The 16,015-nt window shown below is 45.4% G+C and overlaps 1 protein-coding gene across 1 annotated transcript in view; it reads left to right on the forward strand.

Annotated features, from left to right (window-relative positions):
• Nucleotides 1-16,015, forward strand: part of AGMAT (agmatinase (putative)) — a 101,965-nt gene that overhangs the window by 64,143 nt on the left and 21,807 nt on the right. Inside the window, exon 2 of the mRNA XM_085604143.1 lies at nt 9,660-9,862. Within this exon, the coding sequence (XP_085460269.1) occupies nt 9,660-9,862 (203 nt within the window). The remainder of the gene's footprint in view (nt 1-9,659; nt 9,863-16,015) is intronic.

Raw genomic sequence — 16,015 nt, forward strand, 5'->3', positions numbered from 1 at the left:
CTAGTAATGGGTGTATAAGCAACAGTGCTCCGCATGCTGGGATTTGTAGTGTCCTCTGACCGTTACAAATGGGCCCTGCACGTATCAGTTCTGCTCATGCCTAAACTTCACTGATGGGAAGTTGCCCCACATGTACGCGGCTCACGTTTTTCAAGTTCATGCCCATCCAGTCCAAGTTTTCTCTTTGCATTCTGGTACTTGTGGTGCTGATTTTATAATAGGACTACGACTCCCAGAATGCACAGAAAAAGCACGGTCGGGATGTGGCACTCCCCCAGGAGTTTAGTAAACTTGAGACACTGCTCATCACATGGGGCCAGACACCATCCTGTACATAAGGATGCAGCCGGCAGTATACAGAAATGTTTCTCCCATGTCAGTCGCGGGAAGCTCGTTTAATCCGGGTAATTTCTTGACTACCTGGTTCTAGCACTCCATCCCGTATTTAGGACAGTCAAATTTTCTGAGTACTCTTGAATTCGAACAGCAGATATTACATCGAAAAATACTAGAATTTAAACAGAAAAACACACAAGGTAGATGGATGTCTCGCAATTGATAAGAGCGGCTTTGGGTGTGAGAGTCATACATATGCTTTGACACGTCCCAGTTTGCTGACAGGTTTGTCTGGTTAATAGCCACCAGCAATGTTGCATTCTGGGAGTTGTGGAATCACTCTTAGCATTTTGTTTTTTTGCAGTTTTGTGTAGCGCGAAATTGACCCGCAGGAATCAAAACTCTTTACAGGAGCACCGATTGCATTACAGACGGGCACACTCCTTTTTTGAGGCATGGGGAGATTGGGGGCCTCATGTAGGTAGCCGAATACCGGTCGGTAACGGCCGATTTTCGGTAATTATACCGTTACCGACCGGTATTTTGGCTTTTGAGATGTAGGGGGCTCATTTCTGCATTCGGTAATTTACCGAATCGGTAAAATTACCGAATCGGTAATTTTACCGATTCGGTAAATTCCGAATACAGAAATGAGATGTAGGGGAAGTGTGTGTGTGTGTGTTTTGGAGTCGGTATTTACCACCAACTATTAGTTGGTGGTAAATAATGAATGGATGTGTTTAAGCGTTATAAAAGCGCTTAGAAGTGTGCAATGTGGCAGACATACATGCCCTTAGGGCATGTATGTGTGCCACATGTGCACACATGGCCGTCTCAGGGGTGCAACAGGGTGTCAATGTGACACCCTGCCACCCTTGCATGTGTTCCCCCCATTACCGAATCGGTATTTACCGATTCGGTAATGAGGCATACCTTCCCATCAATGGGAAGGTATGCCTCATTACCGAATCGGTAAATACCGATTCGGTAATTACCGAATTATTCCGAATCGGTAATATTTACCGACCAATTACCTACATATCATTTACCACTTCATAAATACCGAATCGGTAAAATTCGGTATTTATGAAGTGGTAAATGTGTCCCTACCTACATATGGCCCTAAGTGATTTGCCCGGAGCCTACCCCCAGACTCAAACCTGGTACCCAGCTTCAAAGTCGGCTGCTCTCGCTGTAATCTGAACAAGCAGTGCGCCATTGGCTACAATGTGAGTAATTGTGAATGGTCTGCTTGGGTTCGAGGTCTGTTAACAGCTGTGACGTAAGGGTTAAGGTTCCCTCTTCAAACAAATCATCCTAGCTGAATCTTTCACCTTTCTTTTTGGCCATTGCTTCTCCGTCCCACCCATCCATCTTCCCCATCTCCTGGTACTATTCCCCAGTAAGTGCGATGCAGTCACAAGACTGTCAGCCATACGGCCATTTATAGGATCAGGCCACCCAGGCAGGCTGGCATGCTACATCAAGCATTTGCAATGCAATAGGTCTCGCATTTACGCGAGTTTGAGCTATTGACATTGCAAATGATAATGCCTTTTATTTTTGTTTATGTTTTCAAAACATAAATAAAAGGCTGTCATCTACAATGCCAAAAGCTTAAACTCGCATAAATACGAGACCTATTGCATTGCAAATGCTTGTTACTGTTGGTTTCCCTGCTATTAAAACAAATATTGCCTGCAGCAAGTCAAATCCATTCAGTCTTCCATACCTTGCAAAAGACTTATGCAGCGTGATTTTACAAGCTCAAAACTTCCCAAAAGTGCAAACATGGCCTATTTTTTTAGCTCTCCAATTCATTAATGGGGTACGCTTTTATTTGGTGTCACAGACTATTTTGTTTCCCAGTCCAACACTAGTAACAGCTTGACTTGTACGTGACTAGTAAGGCATGTGAATTAATGCCAACAGTATGCCTCGAATTGCACCCATAATGCCATGACAGAAGTGGTTCAAGGATGCCCACAATCAGCATTATGCTTGGCCCGGAACTATTTCAGGGGTGAACTCTAATATGACATGTATAACCACAGTATACAAAGAATTGCCACCATTGTGCTAGGCCCAGCATTATGCCAAAGCTGGATGGGATCTGCCAGGTGTATCCACAGTATGCCAAGAAGAACTAAGATTTCTTCAGGATCAGCATTATGCTAGAAGTTGGCTTCATAATTTCATGGATACCATAGTACAAGAATTAACACCACCATCCCAAGAATAAGCAACAGTACACGAGAGGCGGGCCACATCAGACTTGGCTGCAATATGGTTATGGGGGATTAACAGAATCCATGGGTAGGTGAGATCACAGTGACTGCTATGAGTGATATTGCCATGCTGAGGGACAGACTCGCATACATCCACTCCTCATGCACACATACAGACAAGAACAGCTGCGGATTGTGCACGTAAGAGCGAGGGGGGCGGTGGGGGGAATTCGACAGATGACGAGGGCAAATTAATTTTTATTTATTTATTTTTTCGACGTCTGTCGAAATCCCCGCCACCCGGCTCACGCTCTTACCTGCACGAGCCATGGCTGGACCAGAACATACAGAGACACACACTGATGTGCACCCTTACACGCACACCATCATGTACTTATCCACCATCACTTCTTAACAATTGATTGATTTCTTATCATTGCTTTCATATCTAGCCAGACGGAAAAGACATATTGTTTTATGAATTACATGGGAGAGTATAATCTCCCAACTAATAGCAAGTGACTTATTTTCTTCCAAAATAAAATTCTGATGTCAGAACTTGCTTGTAATTAGATGAAAATTGTATTGTCCAGACATCACTTAAAAGTCCATTACTTCTGGCTTTGTCTGAATGAATACGTCTAATCGCTTATCTATAGTATCCAGACGCTGTGGTCACCACTGTGTGTATATATCTGTTCAATTTTAAAGCACTCTAAAACTGTCTGGGACAGGAGTGCTTTATTAAAATGTGTGTTAAATAAGAAACTAAATAAATACATACATGAGCACATGCATAGCATACTAACTTGAAATAACATATTCCATGTCACTGATGACATCCAGTCTCTTGCAGACAAGTGGTGCCACTAACACCAGCTCCCTCAGCCTCTGGATGCCCCTGCCGGGCCCGCAGGTTGGAGGAGTCAAAAATCTCAGTGTCAAAATTGATAACTTTCCATCCTTCTAACCACAAATTCATTTTGTGGTGGGCTCCTGCTTTGGGCTGCTCCGCCTTTTGAAAAAAATCTGCATTTTCTCTCCTCCTCAGCCAGGAAATCAGTTATTCACGCACTCGTAACATCTAGGTTGGACTATGCGAATGCCCTGTATATGGATTTGCCGGATACCTGGTTAACAGACTCCAGGTGGTCCAGAAGGTCACAGCCCCTTTACTCCTCAACCTGCCTTTGAGAATGCACTTGCTTCCTATGAGGAAGCGGGTTCAATTTAAAGCTCTAGGACCTTGTTCACAAAGTGCTTCATTACAGTGGGCCGGGATACTTGGGCTCCAGAATCAAATTGTATCTTCCCACCAGGAATCTGTGTTCCTCTAACAGGCTGCTGGCAAGTGTACCCAAGATGCGCCCGCCAAATCAGGAGGGCGCGCTTTTTCCTATCTGGAGCCGTTAGCTTGTAATAAACTCCATCAAGATTTCCGCTCAGTGGAATCGATCACCATTTTCATAAAAGATTGAAAACATAGCTTTTTGTTCAAAATGTGTGGTCTTTTCTATGAGCTGGGAGGCGAGACACCTAGGACTAGCTGAGCGCTGGATACATTACTTTGCATTTAATTTATGTGACAAACTGGTGTAGGCTGATAGGCTGGCAGTCCTCTGCCAACTACTAGGTGTTCCTTCCTTTTCTGAGGAGACATTCCACATTGTGTCAGATCCAATTCCACCCAAAATAAAAAGAGGGAAATGCTACCAACTTAATTGATTGCACAGTGTTTTGAGGGAATGGCCACTGCAAAACAGCAGAGCAGCATGAACCAACACTTCTACATACGTGTCCCCTAATGTCATTTGTCTCGATATGACATATGTTTCGAAGCTATTACAGCAGGGTCTACCTTAAATGCTGTCCTCGTGCCTGCTAGGTAAATGTGTGCAAGAAAATGGCTGCACTTTGCCAATAACAAAATACTTCACTTTTTAATCTCTAAAATACCTCTGTAAAAACCTTTGGCTGTAAACCTTAATGACAATATAATAATTAATGTAAGCTCCTTGACCTGGTAGAGGGACTCAGCCGTCCTCGTGCTCTGTTCACTGGACTCCTTATTCGCCTTATCCTATATTATGTCACACCGAACCCGAAGCAGTTCCTCTTGTCCAGCATAGGCCACCGGTCCTTTACAGCATAGGTTTGCACTCCCTGACCCCATTCTGGCTGTCCTGGTGCAGACCAGCTGTCATTGACTCAGTGACTGAGCCTATGACATCCCTCACTCATTTACCAATACTGTCTGGCCTTCTCCAGAGAGCCACTATTGTCCCGGCGTTCACTGACTAGGATCAGCACAAGCCTCAGGAACCAAGCCAATGCCACCAATTGCAAACAACAAATATGGCCCATTCTGCTGATAAGAGGCAGGCCACACGCAATGTGTCGAGGAAACACATACATATCTGTATGTGTGGTATATGGACAGAGAGAGAGGATACGTAAAGGGTAACTGTTTAATTTGGTTATATTTTATATCTAGGGGTTCTGGAGGCATCATAAACAACAAGGCCGAAAGCTAAGGGCTTTTTGTTTTTTTTAACACATTTTATTGATTTTCGTTTCTGTTGGTACATTGTGGCCAACATGGCCTACCCAAACTTGCAGTGGAGTTGTTTTTAAATCTTACCAGAACCATAAGACCATATTACACAAATTGCCTGTTATGTATATTTAAAATTAAATGTTAAATTGAGGGTAGTTAACTTGAAAAAGTTGTTCTCTTCAATAACAATGGATACTGACTGCAATTAGATAGTTTAGGTTTTGATAAAACAATGGCCAATGGTGTGGACCAATGGATTTATGTGATTATGTGGCATACATGGCTACCCCAAATGCCTGCCAAAATGGCAGCTATGTCTACGGTTACCAGAAAGGCACTTTTTACGGAACATTTTGATGTGGCGGAAGATTACCTGATCTTTTAGCCAAAAAAAAGCTCAGAACGCTCTTTAAAATGTGAAAACTCCATGGACCTTGCTATAGCTCCGCAGACTACAGAGAAAGTCCTTCCCTCATTGTTAAGTGTGTCAGGTCCTTGGAACCAAATTCGAACTTTAGAAATTGAAGAAATTTGAGGAATTGAGTTCTTTATTTTTGATCCCCTTTCCCCCAAAATCAGAATTTAATTTGATGCCAGGAATCACCTAAGTAAAGTTTTTTTATTAGAGCAAAGTTGAATTTTGTTTTACGACCCCCAAATATGTTGGTGTCCATACACTATTTTATGAGTGCATGGACCCGTTAAACCTAAAATGGCGCTTGCTGTGAAAGCTTCAGAATGTTTATGATGTGCCTCGTCGGGTACTAATTCTTTCCTCTTCTGTCAGAACATTACTGTCATCTGCTACAAAATGCATCAGATTCCCTTTGAGGTTCAGCATTCAGGCAATGCTGTCCACAGTGACCTACAACATTCTATATGCTTAACGCTATCCAGATCTGATAACCAGGTAGGACTTGCAGACCTTCCCATATTACCATCTCACCCTTTCTTCCAGTGCTTTCTAAGTTCTTCCACAGCTGACCCATGCATGAGGTTAGGAGTATAATGCCTGATGTTCAAAATTCTTTTCCCTCAGGGATGTGGGAAAACTCGCATAACCGTCCATTCTGGAGATTTATTTCCTTTTAATCTTCATTTTATGGGACTGAGAGAGCCCATTCTGGAGGTGACGAGGAAGCCTAGGGAGCAAAACATCTTATTGGCAAAGGAGAGGATTCCAGGAGTCATTCATAAGGATTGTGGGAGCCAAATCTGAGGTATTGGTTGGCATAAAGGAGCCTAGCCCATATAAAGTTTGATGGTAAAAGTCAGACAACTGGGGCTGAAGAAAGCTTCACTGTGCATGAGGGTTTGGCCGGCCATGCGAAGTGAAAGGAGTGCCCTCCTCTCCCCCACCACAGTGTCATCCCCCTGGACCCACCCACAAGACTCGTCAGAGTCCTGGGGGCGGGTCCAGGGGGATCAAAACAAAATGATAATAAAACGGGTTTAAAACCTGTTTTATTATCGTTTTATTTGTGGGTGGTGGTTGGGGGGGCGGCGCCTTTCTGCCCTAATGGAGGGGCCGCTGCTGTGGCTAGTGGTACCTACTTAATAAGTAATGGGATTTAAAAAGACATATCGAGTGTGAACGAAACCCATCCTTGTGTGGTGATGGTAGTGGATATTTATTTAGCGCACAATTGCCAAAGTTTCTTGCCGCTGTAAGGTGGATGAAGAGGAGAAGGTTTGTCAAAGCAAAGAGTAGGCATAAGATAGGTATTGAAAAAAAGATCGATATTACTGTCCTAAAAATAAAATAAGTACTGATGGTTGAGTTCTTAAATGCAGAGGATTTGAATTCCAAAATGTGGTCTTGGTGACCATGATTTATCACCAATGGGAAACGCCCACTACAACGCAGCCGTTTCCACGCATAACATTAACAACGCATGCATTACAACGCATGCGTGGTTACCACGAATAGCCTTTACCACGCATACCTTTACTACGAGATACGTAGTAAAGGCATGTGTGGTAAAGGTAAGGGGGATTGGGAGGGGTTCCCCCCAAAAATAAATAAACAGGCGAAAAAAAGGGGAGTTGGGGGGGTCTCCCATCCCAAACAAAAACCTCACCAGTTGAAGTCGCTATGTGTAGAAAATCGGCGTCGTTAGAGGAACCGGAAAGACACTTCCGGTTCCTCTTTACGACGTGCGACATGACATCGGAAGAACTTGGAGAGGAGAGCTAAGGGGGATATTAGTATTTAAAAAAAAAAAAAGGGATGAGGGTGTTGTGTAGAGAAGGGGTAAAATATTAGGGTTAAAGGGAGTGGTGTTTAATAGAAGGGTTTGTGGGTGGGAATAGGAGCAGTATATGGAAATGGGGAAGGGATCGGAGATAAACTTTAGCAAGAAAATGCCATTAACATGCAGGGTTTAACAACGAAAAACGTTGTAAAAGCATGCGTGGTTAAGGCATTTTCGTGGTAAAGGTTATGCGTACTAATGGCATTCTCGTTGTAATGCATGCATGGTAAAGGCATGCGTTGCAACGGAATGCGTTGTAACATCATACAACCATCACTAATAGTCGCTCTTCTTCGTTTGGTAACTTACAGGAGAACTTTATTTTCCAAGCAAAGCTGCCTGGAAGGCTTATACCGGATATTCCCAGGTTATTAGTGAAGATAGCTTTAGGCACAGTGGACAAAACTTTAAAACCTATATGTTCCTGTATTGGTAACCATTGCAATGTTGTAAAGATAAGGAAAATAGAGTTGTATTTCTTCAGACTGTAGAGCAACCTGGCAGCAGCATTTTGAATAAGCTGGAGCCAGAAACTCAGAGCCCTGAGTTCCGTATCGAAGAAAGGAAAACATTTCTTAATGGTTTTCAGGTGGAAGCAGCAGGTTTTGGACACTTTGGATATGTGAGAATAAAGTCTGTACTTTGAATCGATATAGGTTCTGAGATTGTTTACATGTGAATTATTAATATGAGGAGGACCAGAAGAAGAAGGCCTATTAAGATCTTGTATCCTAATTTTAGGGTAGGTTGACAGAATCTCAGTTTTGATAGCGTTCAGTTTCAGAAAGATGGTATTGATTCACCATCCAGTTATAGACATACACTCGAAGAGAGGCAGTGGACCAATTTTGTTTGAAAGGATATACCAAAGTTTAGCTGAGCGTTATTGGCGTACATATAGTACTTTGCATTCATCTGATAAAACTGATTAGGTAGGTCAACAGGTTCATGTAAATATTGAAGAGTAAGGGAGATGAGTTTGAACCTTGTGGTATGCCCCATTCAATGTTTTTTGGTTCGGAAAAGAAAGAGTGAGGCATAACCATCTTCTGACGTAAGGTTGAAAGGTCCTTCAGCCAGGCTAATTCTAGACCTTTCATACTGCTATCTTTCAATATGTTATATAGGATGTTATAGTCAGTGGTGTCAAAAGCTGCAGAGAGGTCTTGGAGGACTAAGACCTCATGGTCCCTCTGCATCCATTCACCTATGAAGATTGTCTAAAGCTGAGATCACTACAACTCTAGCACTGATTCCAGGGATGAAACAATCTTGAAAAGAATCAAGAATTTCTTTAGATTTCACAAGGTCCTAGAGTTGGAGAAAGATGTATGACTCCAATTATGTCTAGAAAAAGGGTAAAAGGAAAATGGGTCTGAAATTATTGGTGTCAGAGGGGTCCACGGTTGGTAGTTTTAAAAAACAATTTATATTCATATTCTTCCAGACATGGGTAAGCAGGTCAATCCTCAAAGATCAGTTAAAGAGCTGAACAAGGTAACCCAGCAGCCCACCAACAAATGTATGCATATATTTTGAAGAAATAAGATCTGGCGGTGACCAAGAGTGCCGACTATTTGAGATTATTTTAATGAGATGCACCATTTCTAGTGAACTTAGGTGCAAGGGAAACAATATAAAATATCCTATGAGGTGCTTGAGTACTAATCTCCTGGTGGTGCTAATCTTCTAATAATTGAGAATAGTTATTTTACAAAATTATAGGCATTCTGCAATTTGGATGAGAAGTAAGCTTTCTTTGATTCCTTTATTTGAGAATATTATTGTTTTTGGAGGACTATACGAGCTTGGAATGCAAAGAATAGTCTCCACACCATTTACGTTCTAGGTGGCAAAGCTCAAGTTTTAGCTTTACAAGTTCTATCGAGAACCAGAGGTCATCTTTCTTTTTCAGCGGGAGGGTTCTTTGTTTTTGGGGTGAAAGTTCATTTGGTGTGTTTGTTAATAATATTTGATTACAAAAGTTACGTGAGGCAACGTCATCTAAGGAGACCTCAGCCAGTGTGGGCTGGGGAGCGCCCGAGGAACCCATCCTGGTGTGATGGGTCTGAATGAGTGAGTCCAATTTGTGGCGAGAAGCATGCAAGGATATCAAATTGCAGATTTAGTGGAAGGATCAATAGAAACCACCAAAGGTGAGAGGAGTCCTCCCTGAAGGCTAGTCTAAGGAGACCATCCAAGGGATGACTGTACCAGTACAGATAGAGGTCAGGCATGCTAAGTCACAAGCGCATTGTTTAATTGCTTCACCATCTATTACAGGTTCGGTCCCCGTCATATCCGTGCAGAGTCAGCTATGGTGAGAAGGCACAATGCTAGCACCGGCGCAGCACCTTACCACACCCTCATGGTGGCAGATATTGGGGATGTGAATGTGAACCTATACAATCTGCCAGACAGCTGCCAGAGGATCCGACAGAAATACAAGGAAATTGTAGATGCTGACTGCATCCCACTCACTATTGGTAAGATCACTATCTGTATATCAACCTAAATATCACTTATGCACAAGCCGTATGTCAGTATACCACCTTCAGTAATGCCACTGTCTATAACGAATGCACAATACAGATGTAACATATGCTTATCTTATAATCTTATAATGTCATATTTTAATGCTAAGTGCAAGTCTGTATATAACCCATACTTTCTGATTAATGTTGTTCAGTGATCCTTCCACAGTGCTTACTTGCTACGTAGGATTGATGGGGCAGGCGGAAGTTCCATGGGGGCTGTCTTCCAGATGCTCTGGGCCTGTCAAGTGAGCCACTGCCCTGTGAATAATGCCCATGTCTGGGAAATAGGGAAGTACACTCTGTGACCTGGGGGGGGGGCACAGTTTGAGAAGTGGTTTGTGCCCTTTCACTCTAAAACCTCTACTAATTCAGTCATGACATGACCTCTTGATGATTTGGTCTTGGTATCAGGCTCCTATGGAATAAGGGGTTTTGGGACCTCTAGGGCCCCAGTGACTATTGCAGGTTCTCTTGCTCTGCTATTCTACATGTTGCTCTATTTCTCTCCTCTTTTCCTATCCAAACCTCATTTAACCTCTTAAATGTTCCTCCTATATTGTGCTGGTAGTTGATCAAGAATGCCTCTTAATGTTATGGATGGCAGGCCTTCAGGAGGTCTTCATGGATCTGAGTATAGCATTAACATTGATGGGTGATACAGAGCCGTAAGGAGGTCTGCAGTCTGAATTGATCAATCTTTTAGATGAGGTGGAGAAGGACAAAGATCAATTTGCCCAGAGCTGAGATGCACTAAAGAAGGAGAATATCTATTGTGCTGGCCCTTCAACACCCAGGGACATATTTACAACCCCAGAGCAACGCTCTTGCACCACGCAACATTGTGCAAGAGTGATGCAACTCAAAAAAGAGATTTATGAAGCCACGCAAGGCCACCTTGCGTGGCCTTGAGTGACTTCATAAATCACAAGTAAAGCAACCCAGTGCAAATCGCTGCGTTTCTTTTCTCTGTGCCAGGGAGGTGTTCCATGGATTGTGTGTGATGTGCCTGAGAGTGCTTGTGTACATGAGGCAGTGTACTCATGTTGGGTCCCCCGGATATATTTAGCCCCGAAGGTTGTCGGGAGTGCCATAGAGCTCAGTGCTGCTGCCTCCCCCTTTTCACTTCCTGTCCAGCACTCTGTTTTCTTTGTCCCTGTTGAAACCTTGTAAAGCCAAGTGCATGCGGCTAGTTTTGAACTCAGATCCACTTAATGCAACTGAAAAGATTCCTTGTGCTTCCTGAATCTGGATTAAGCCTGTTCCAGCAAGTCATCCTCTCGCCTGAAGGTAGTAACACTTGAATATTGACTTCGGCTAATGGCTTGACCAAAGCAGCACAAGCTTTATAGAGGAATGTTCTGCGCCCTGTTGGAGAGGCGAGAGCTTAGGAACAACATCCGATTGGCCAGAAGTCACAATCCAAATAAGCGGAGAGACAGTTCGGCTGCAGCCTGGTTGTCATGGAGCTGTGGCACACCCGAGGACATATACTTTGACTGGATTGTCTTGCTCCAAGGGCTCGGAGCCATCTTTGTAATTCAGTAGCCTCTAGGTAGGAGGACAACTAACACTGTACTTCATGTAGGCACACCCCAATGGCTTATATAGTGTTTGCCATTTATTTGGAAGACGCTCTGCACACCTATGTAGCGGTAGGTAATAACAAGAGGCAGAAATTCTGGATATGTGCGTTGCAAGGATAGGAAATGTACAGTAGGAATGAGAAAGAAGGCATTGCTGCACACTGGAGTGGGGAGAAAGAAGTGTCAGTAGAGACCCTGCCTCAAATAAAGCCTCAAAGCAGGTGCAGTGACCTAAAGTACAGCACGAGGAGTTGTGAAGAACTGAGCCTGCTAAGACCAAAGCCCACATCCTTGCCCAACCCCAGAATTAATTGGCACAGCTTTGCTTAGGCCTTGTGCTAGCGCAAAGTGACACAAAGTAGCACTTGGTATTTACTGTACAGCACAAAAGGTGTTTTTTTACCAAAAAGTGCCCTTTGTCAGCACAAAAAACACAAATCAGCATCAAGAGGGTTTTACGGGGCGGATCAGGGCTAATGATCACAGGTTTTGATGCAAAGACCAACCTACTACGATAGCCAGATCGTTAAAAACGAATGCCTACTTGAAGCAGGCGATAACCAAGGGAAATGTGTTTATTTCTCAAATTAAACACTGCATGTACGTTGCAGTGCACAGGACACAGCCATTGTGTGGGATGCTTCTGAGTTTGTCTAGGCATTGGAACGTGTATTGGAAGGGTATGCTTCCAGTTCAAATCATAAGCTAGAAAGCAGGCACTCACCTTTGCACCATGGTGTAACACTGTACGTTGTGCAAGACGACCTTGTTGGACTGCCAGAGCACGGGATGATAGCAGGCCAATTACAGTAGATATGAAGCTGCACTGTTTTCCCCCTTGTGCAACAGTGCAGAAACACTGTTTGCTGCACTGTGTTGCATGAAAAATGACCAGACTGGGCCTTTGGGCGAAATGAGCAAGTGCTCCTGTGCAGATTGCTACATCTGCTGCTGTCCACGACCCCCGCAGGTGGCCATTCCAGATGGGAGGCCCTTTAGTGCCATTTGGCACCACCTCACCCCTTTCTAGTGGTTGGCTCCTGTAGGAGTCCCCTCACCAGGGCGCCATATGGGTCTCAAATCCGGTGCACCGTGGTGGTGGGAGGGTATATATGCCTCCCCCGCCCCTCCTGGCGGTCTCTGTCGCACCAGCCACGCCGTCTCCCACCCCACCTCATACCCAGCGGAGGGGCTGGTGGACAAGGTACTAAGAATGTTTTAATGTTTTCTTTTGTGTTGCAGGCGGAGTTACAGGGTGGTCTGGAAGCAGACTGGTACAGTAAGGGTACCTCTGCTGCAGACTGATACAGTAAGGGTATCTCTGCACGGCACAGTAGGGGTGCCAGAGCCAAAGACCAGGAGCCTCAGGGCAGATTCCTGGAAAACCGCGGCGGCGCCCCTTTAGTCCTTCGGGCGGTTGGGGGCCTGACCAACCGGGGGTTTGCCCTGCTATGCTCTGCCCCGAAAAGGGCGTGAGTAATAAGAGACCAACGTGTCGCGTGATCCAGAAGAGGATCACCAAAAGGTGTAGCACTGTCTAGGTGTCCCACAGTGCTGGCTCATCAGGCAGGCGGGGGCAGCATAAGTTGGTACAGCTGCCCGCCCTTGGATCGCCCGTAAGATAACCCACCATACTGCATAGTTTTGTATGGAATAAACCTGCAGCAATATTTTCCCAAAACAAAAGTTGTCTTGTGTATTTATTTATTCTTGCATGCTCAGACTGTGGGTGGGGGAAGTTGCCGATAACGGCACTATGTGATCCATGCCGGGTGACTCCTGATGCAGGGACCTCAGCTGAGTCCAAAATGAACGTAGACACAAAACCTCAGAAGGACTGAAATGTGGCCTGCCAGAGAGCCGCCATGTCCGACAAAGAACGAAAGCCTAGGGGCCCGCATTGCAAACGAGGAAAGTCTCACATGTGCTCACTGTTCACAGCTAGATGATGAAAGGGGAATGTGCACGAGACAAGGAGACAAATGTGCACGGATGAGACCATACATGCCAACATTTCAGAACAGCAAAGTGGGAGATTAAAAAAAAAAATTTAAAAAAATCGGGAGAATGGGGCCTTCAAGCGGGTTTCTGTCATGTATGGACTTTGGAAGTGTGCTGCTGCAGGATCGGACATTTGAAAGCAAATTCACGTGTTTTTTTTATCACCTTTCAGAAGCATGGAGCGCAATGGCAGGCAGAGAAAGAGGGGGATGCAAGAGTCGTGCACTGGCCTGGCAGGTTGTGGTCAGTGCATACACCCCCCCCCCTCCCTCCCCCGTCAGCCCGGGCTGAAACAGCTTCAGGGCACACACACAGCCGCCCCCCCCCCCCAGTACTTCACAGGTGTTTGAAAGACCATTCGATTGTTAATGGGGCTTTGTTGGTTTTTCACCCCTTCTAGAGCCCCTGCATCGCCATTCTGACTATTGCTGGAAGAATTAGCACGTTACACATTACCAAGCCCTGTCAGCTGAAACCCCGAGGAATCGGGTTTTTGCTTGCAGGAATCGGGAGGCGGGAGACTAGCCTTCAAATCGGTAGTCTCACGCCTGAATCGGGAGTGTTGGCATGTATGGATGAGACCAAAGAACGAATGCGCAGTAATGGTCAAGGGAGTGGTGTGGGGGGGGGGGGGGCTGTTTACACAGCCTTCTCTTACACTGATCTGTTCTCAGACAAACACAATTATACAAGTGAGTCCGTGACCTCAGCACCTAGCACCGCCCTTCCGGCATGTTGCAGGACAAGTTGTCTGCATGCCCGCTGCGCACACATGTCGTGTCTTCGCAGCGCTAATGACGACAGACACGATAGGTTTACTTTAGGACTCTTTATTACTGTCCTTACACCAGCGTGGCCCTACTCTCAACTGCCCTTTCCCTGCCCCTGCTCCGACAACACAGAGCACACACAATCTACGCTGAAGCATGGCTGGCTCATTGAGTATAAACTTTGCATTGTGGAGCAGCTTCTGAACACGTAGACTCTCCCTACTCACTGAGGACTCTGCCTACAGAGTACAGACTCTTGCACAACAAGGCGAGACCTGCACGAGCACAACATCGTCACACTGAGAACCATATCTGCACACTGCGGGCGGCCTCCGTATGCCGGGACAGTATCTCTATGCCAAGCACACACTCTGCACACTTAGAACACATGCACACCAAGGAAGCCTCTGAGCACTAAGCGCACACGCAGCAGGCACTGATCAGTGGCGAAGCCAGTATGTCATGGGGTCTGGTGCCAGGATGGAAATGCCCCTCAGGCTGCTCTTTACGTTGTGTGTTCTTTGTCCTTAGAGTACACAGCCTCTTATCGGTGCCATAGCCTTCCCTCGGCGTGCATGTACTGTCATGTGCAGAATTTGTTGCAGCGTTCGGAACAGGGGCGTAGGATCCACTGGTGCAGCAGGAGCAGTGGCACCGGGGCCCATTGGCATGAGGGCCCCTCTAAACACTGAATAGGGTAAATACATCATTATTCAGGATTCAGTGGGGCCCTCAGGCTAATGGGCCCCGGTGACGGTGCCACTGCTCCTGCTGCACCAGTGGATCCTACGCCCCTGTTCTGAACGCTGCAACAAATTCTGCACATGAGGACAGTACATGCACGCCGACAGAAGGCGATGGCACCGAGAAGAGTCTGTGCACTTTAAGGTCAAACAGCACACGCTGCCGACGCCAAGACCGCACAGGTTGAGGGCAGTTTCTACAGACTGAGGGCAGTCTTCACATTTGGGATATGCCACGCACCAGGGCAAGCGCTGCTCACAAGAGCTACATTCTAGGCGCACTGGTCCGGTCTACGGACACCGGGACAGTGCCTGCAGTTATGAGCCTTTGAACTAAACAAAGTGATGGCGGAGCTGTTACTGTTCGTCTATGATGCTGAGGAAGGCATCGCAATCGCATCCTAGCAACATGAGATGTTGCTAATGTATTGTTTGAGAATTCAAGAGATTTGTGATGGCTAACGACTATGTCCCCAGCCACCCATTGTAACTCCTCGCTGAGTGCAATACATTATTCTGCTTTTTGGAGCGTCCCAGGCCAATCATTTATCCCAGCGAAGCATTGTATTTATGTCCTCGGTCTCGGGCTCACTGACCTTATGTTTTTTTTGTAGAGTCCAACAAAGGAACTCGTCAAACGTCGAACATTGTCCAATAAAAAGAGAGCTGCTGTCTTGCAAAACCCTTCCAACAGCATGAAGGCCATAATTAATCAATCAATCAAGCAAGCAAGCAACTAAACAGGAATCCATTAATATTTAACGGGCCTCCAATTACAACTAACCAAATGGGCTGAGTCCAGCTGGCATTTTTTTTTACCTCACCTGGTGAACTGGAGGGAAGCTTCAAGCCAGGTGAGGACTCGCAGACTCCTTCACATAGACACACAAGCCTTCAGCGCACAACACCTTGAACTTCGCACCTCCAGCTTTGTCACAAGTCTGCTAGCTGGCAGCAAGTCTGCCTGAACACACACAGGAGGTAAAATGGTGTCCAGCATTAACT

The sequence above is a fragment of the Triturus cristatus genome, chromosome 1_2, assembly GCF_964204655.1.
Source record: "Triturus cristatus chromosome 1_2, aTriCri1.1, whole genome shotgun sequence".
Taxonomy (NCBI): domain Eukaryota; kingdom Metazoa; phylum Chordata; class Amphibia; order Caudata; family Salamandridae; genus Triturus; species Triturus cristatus.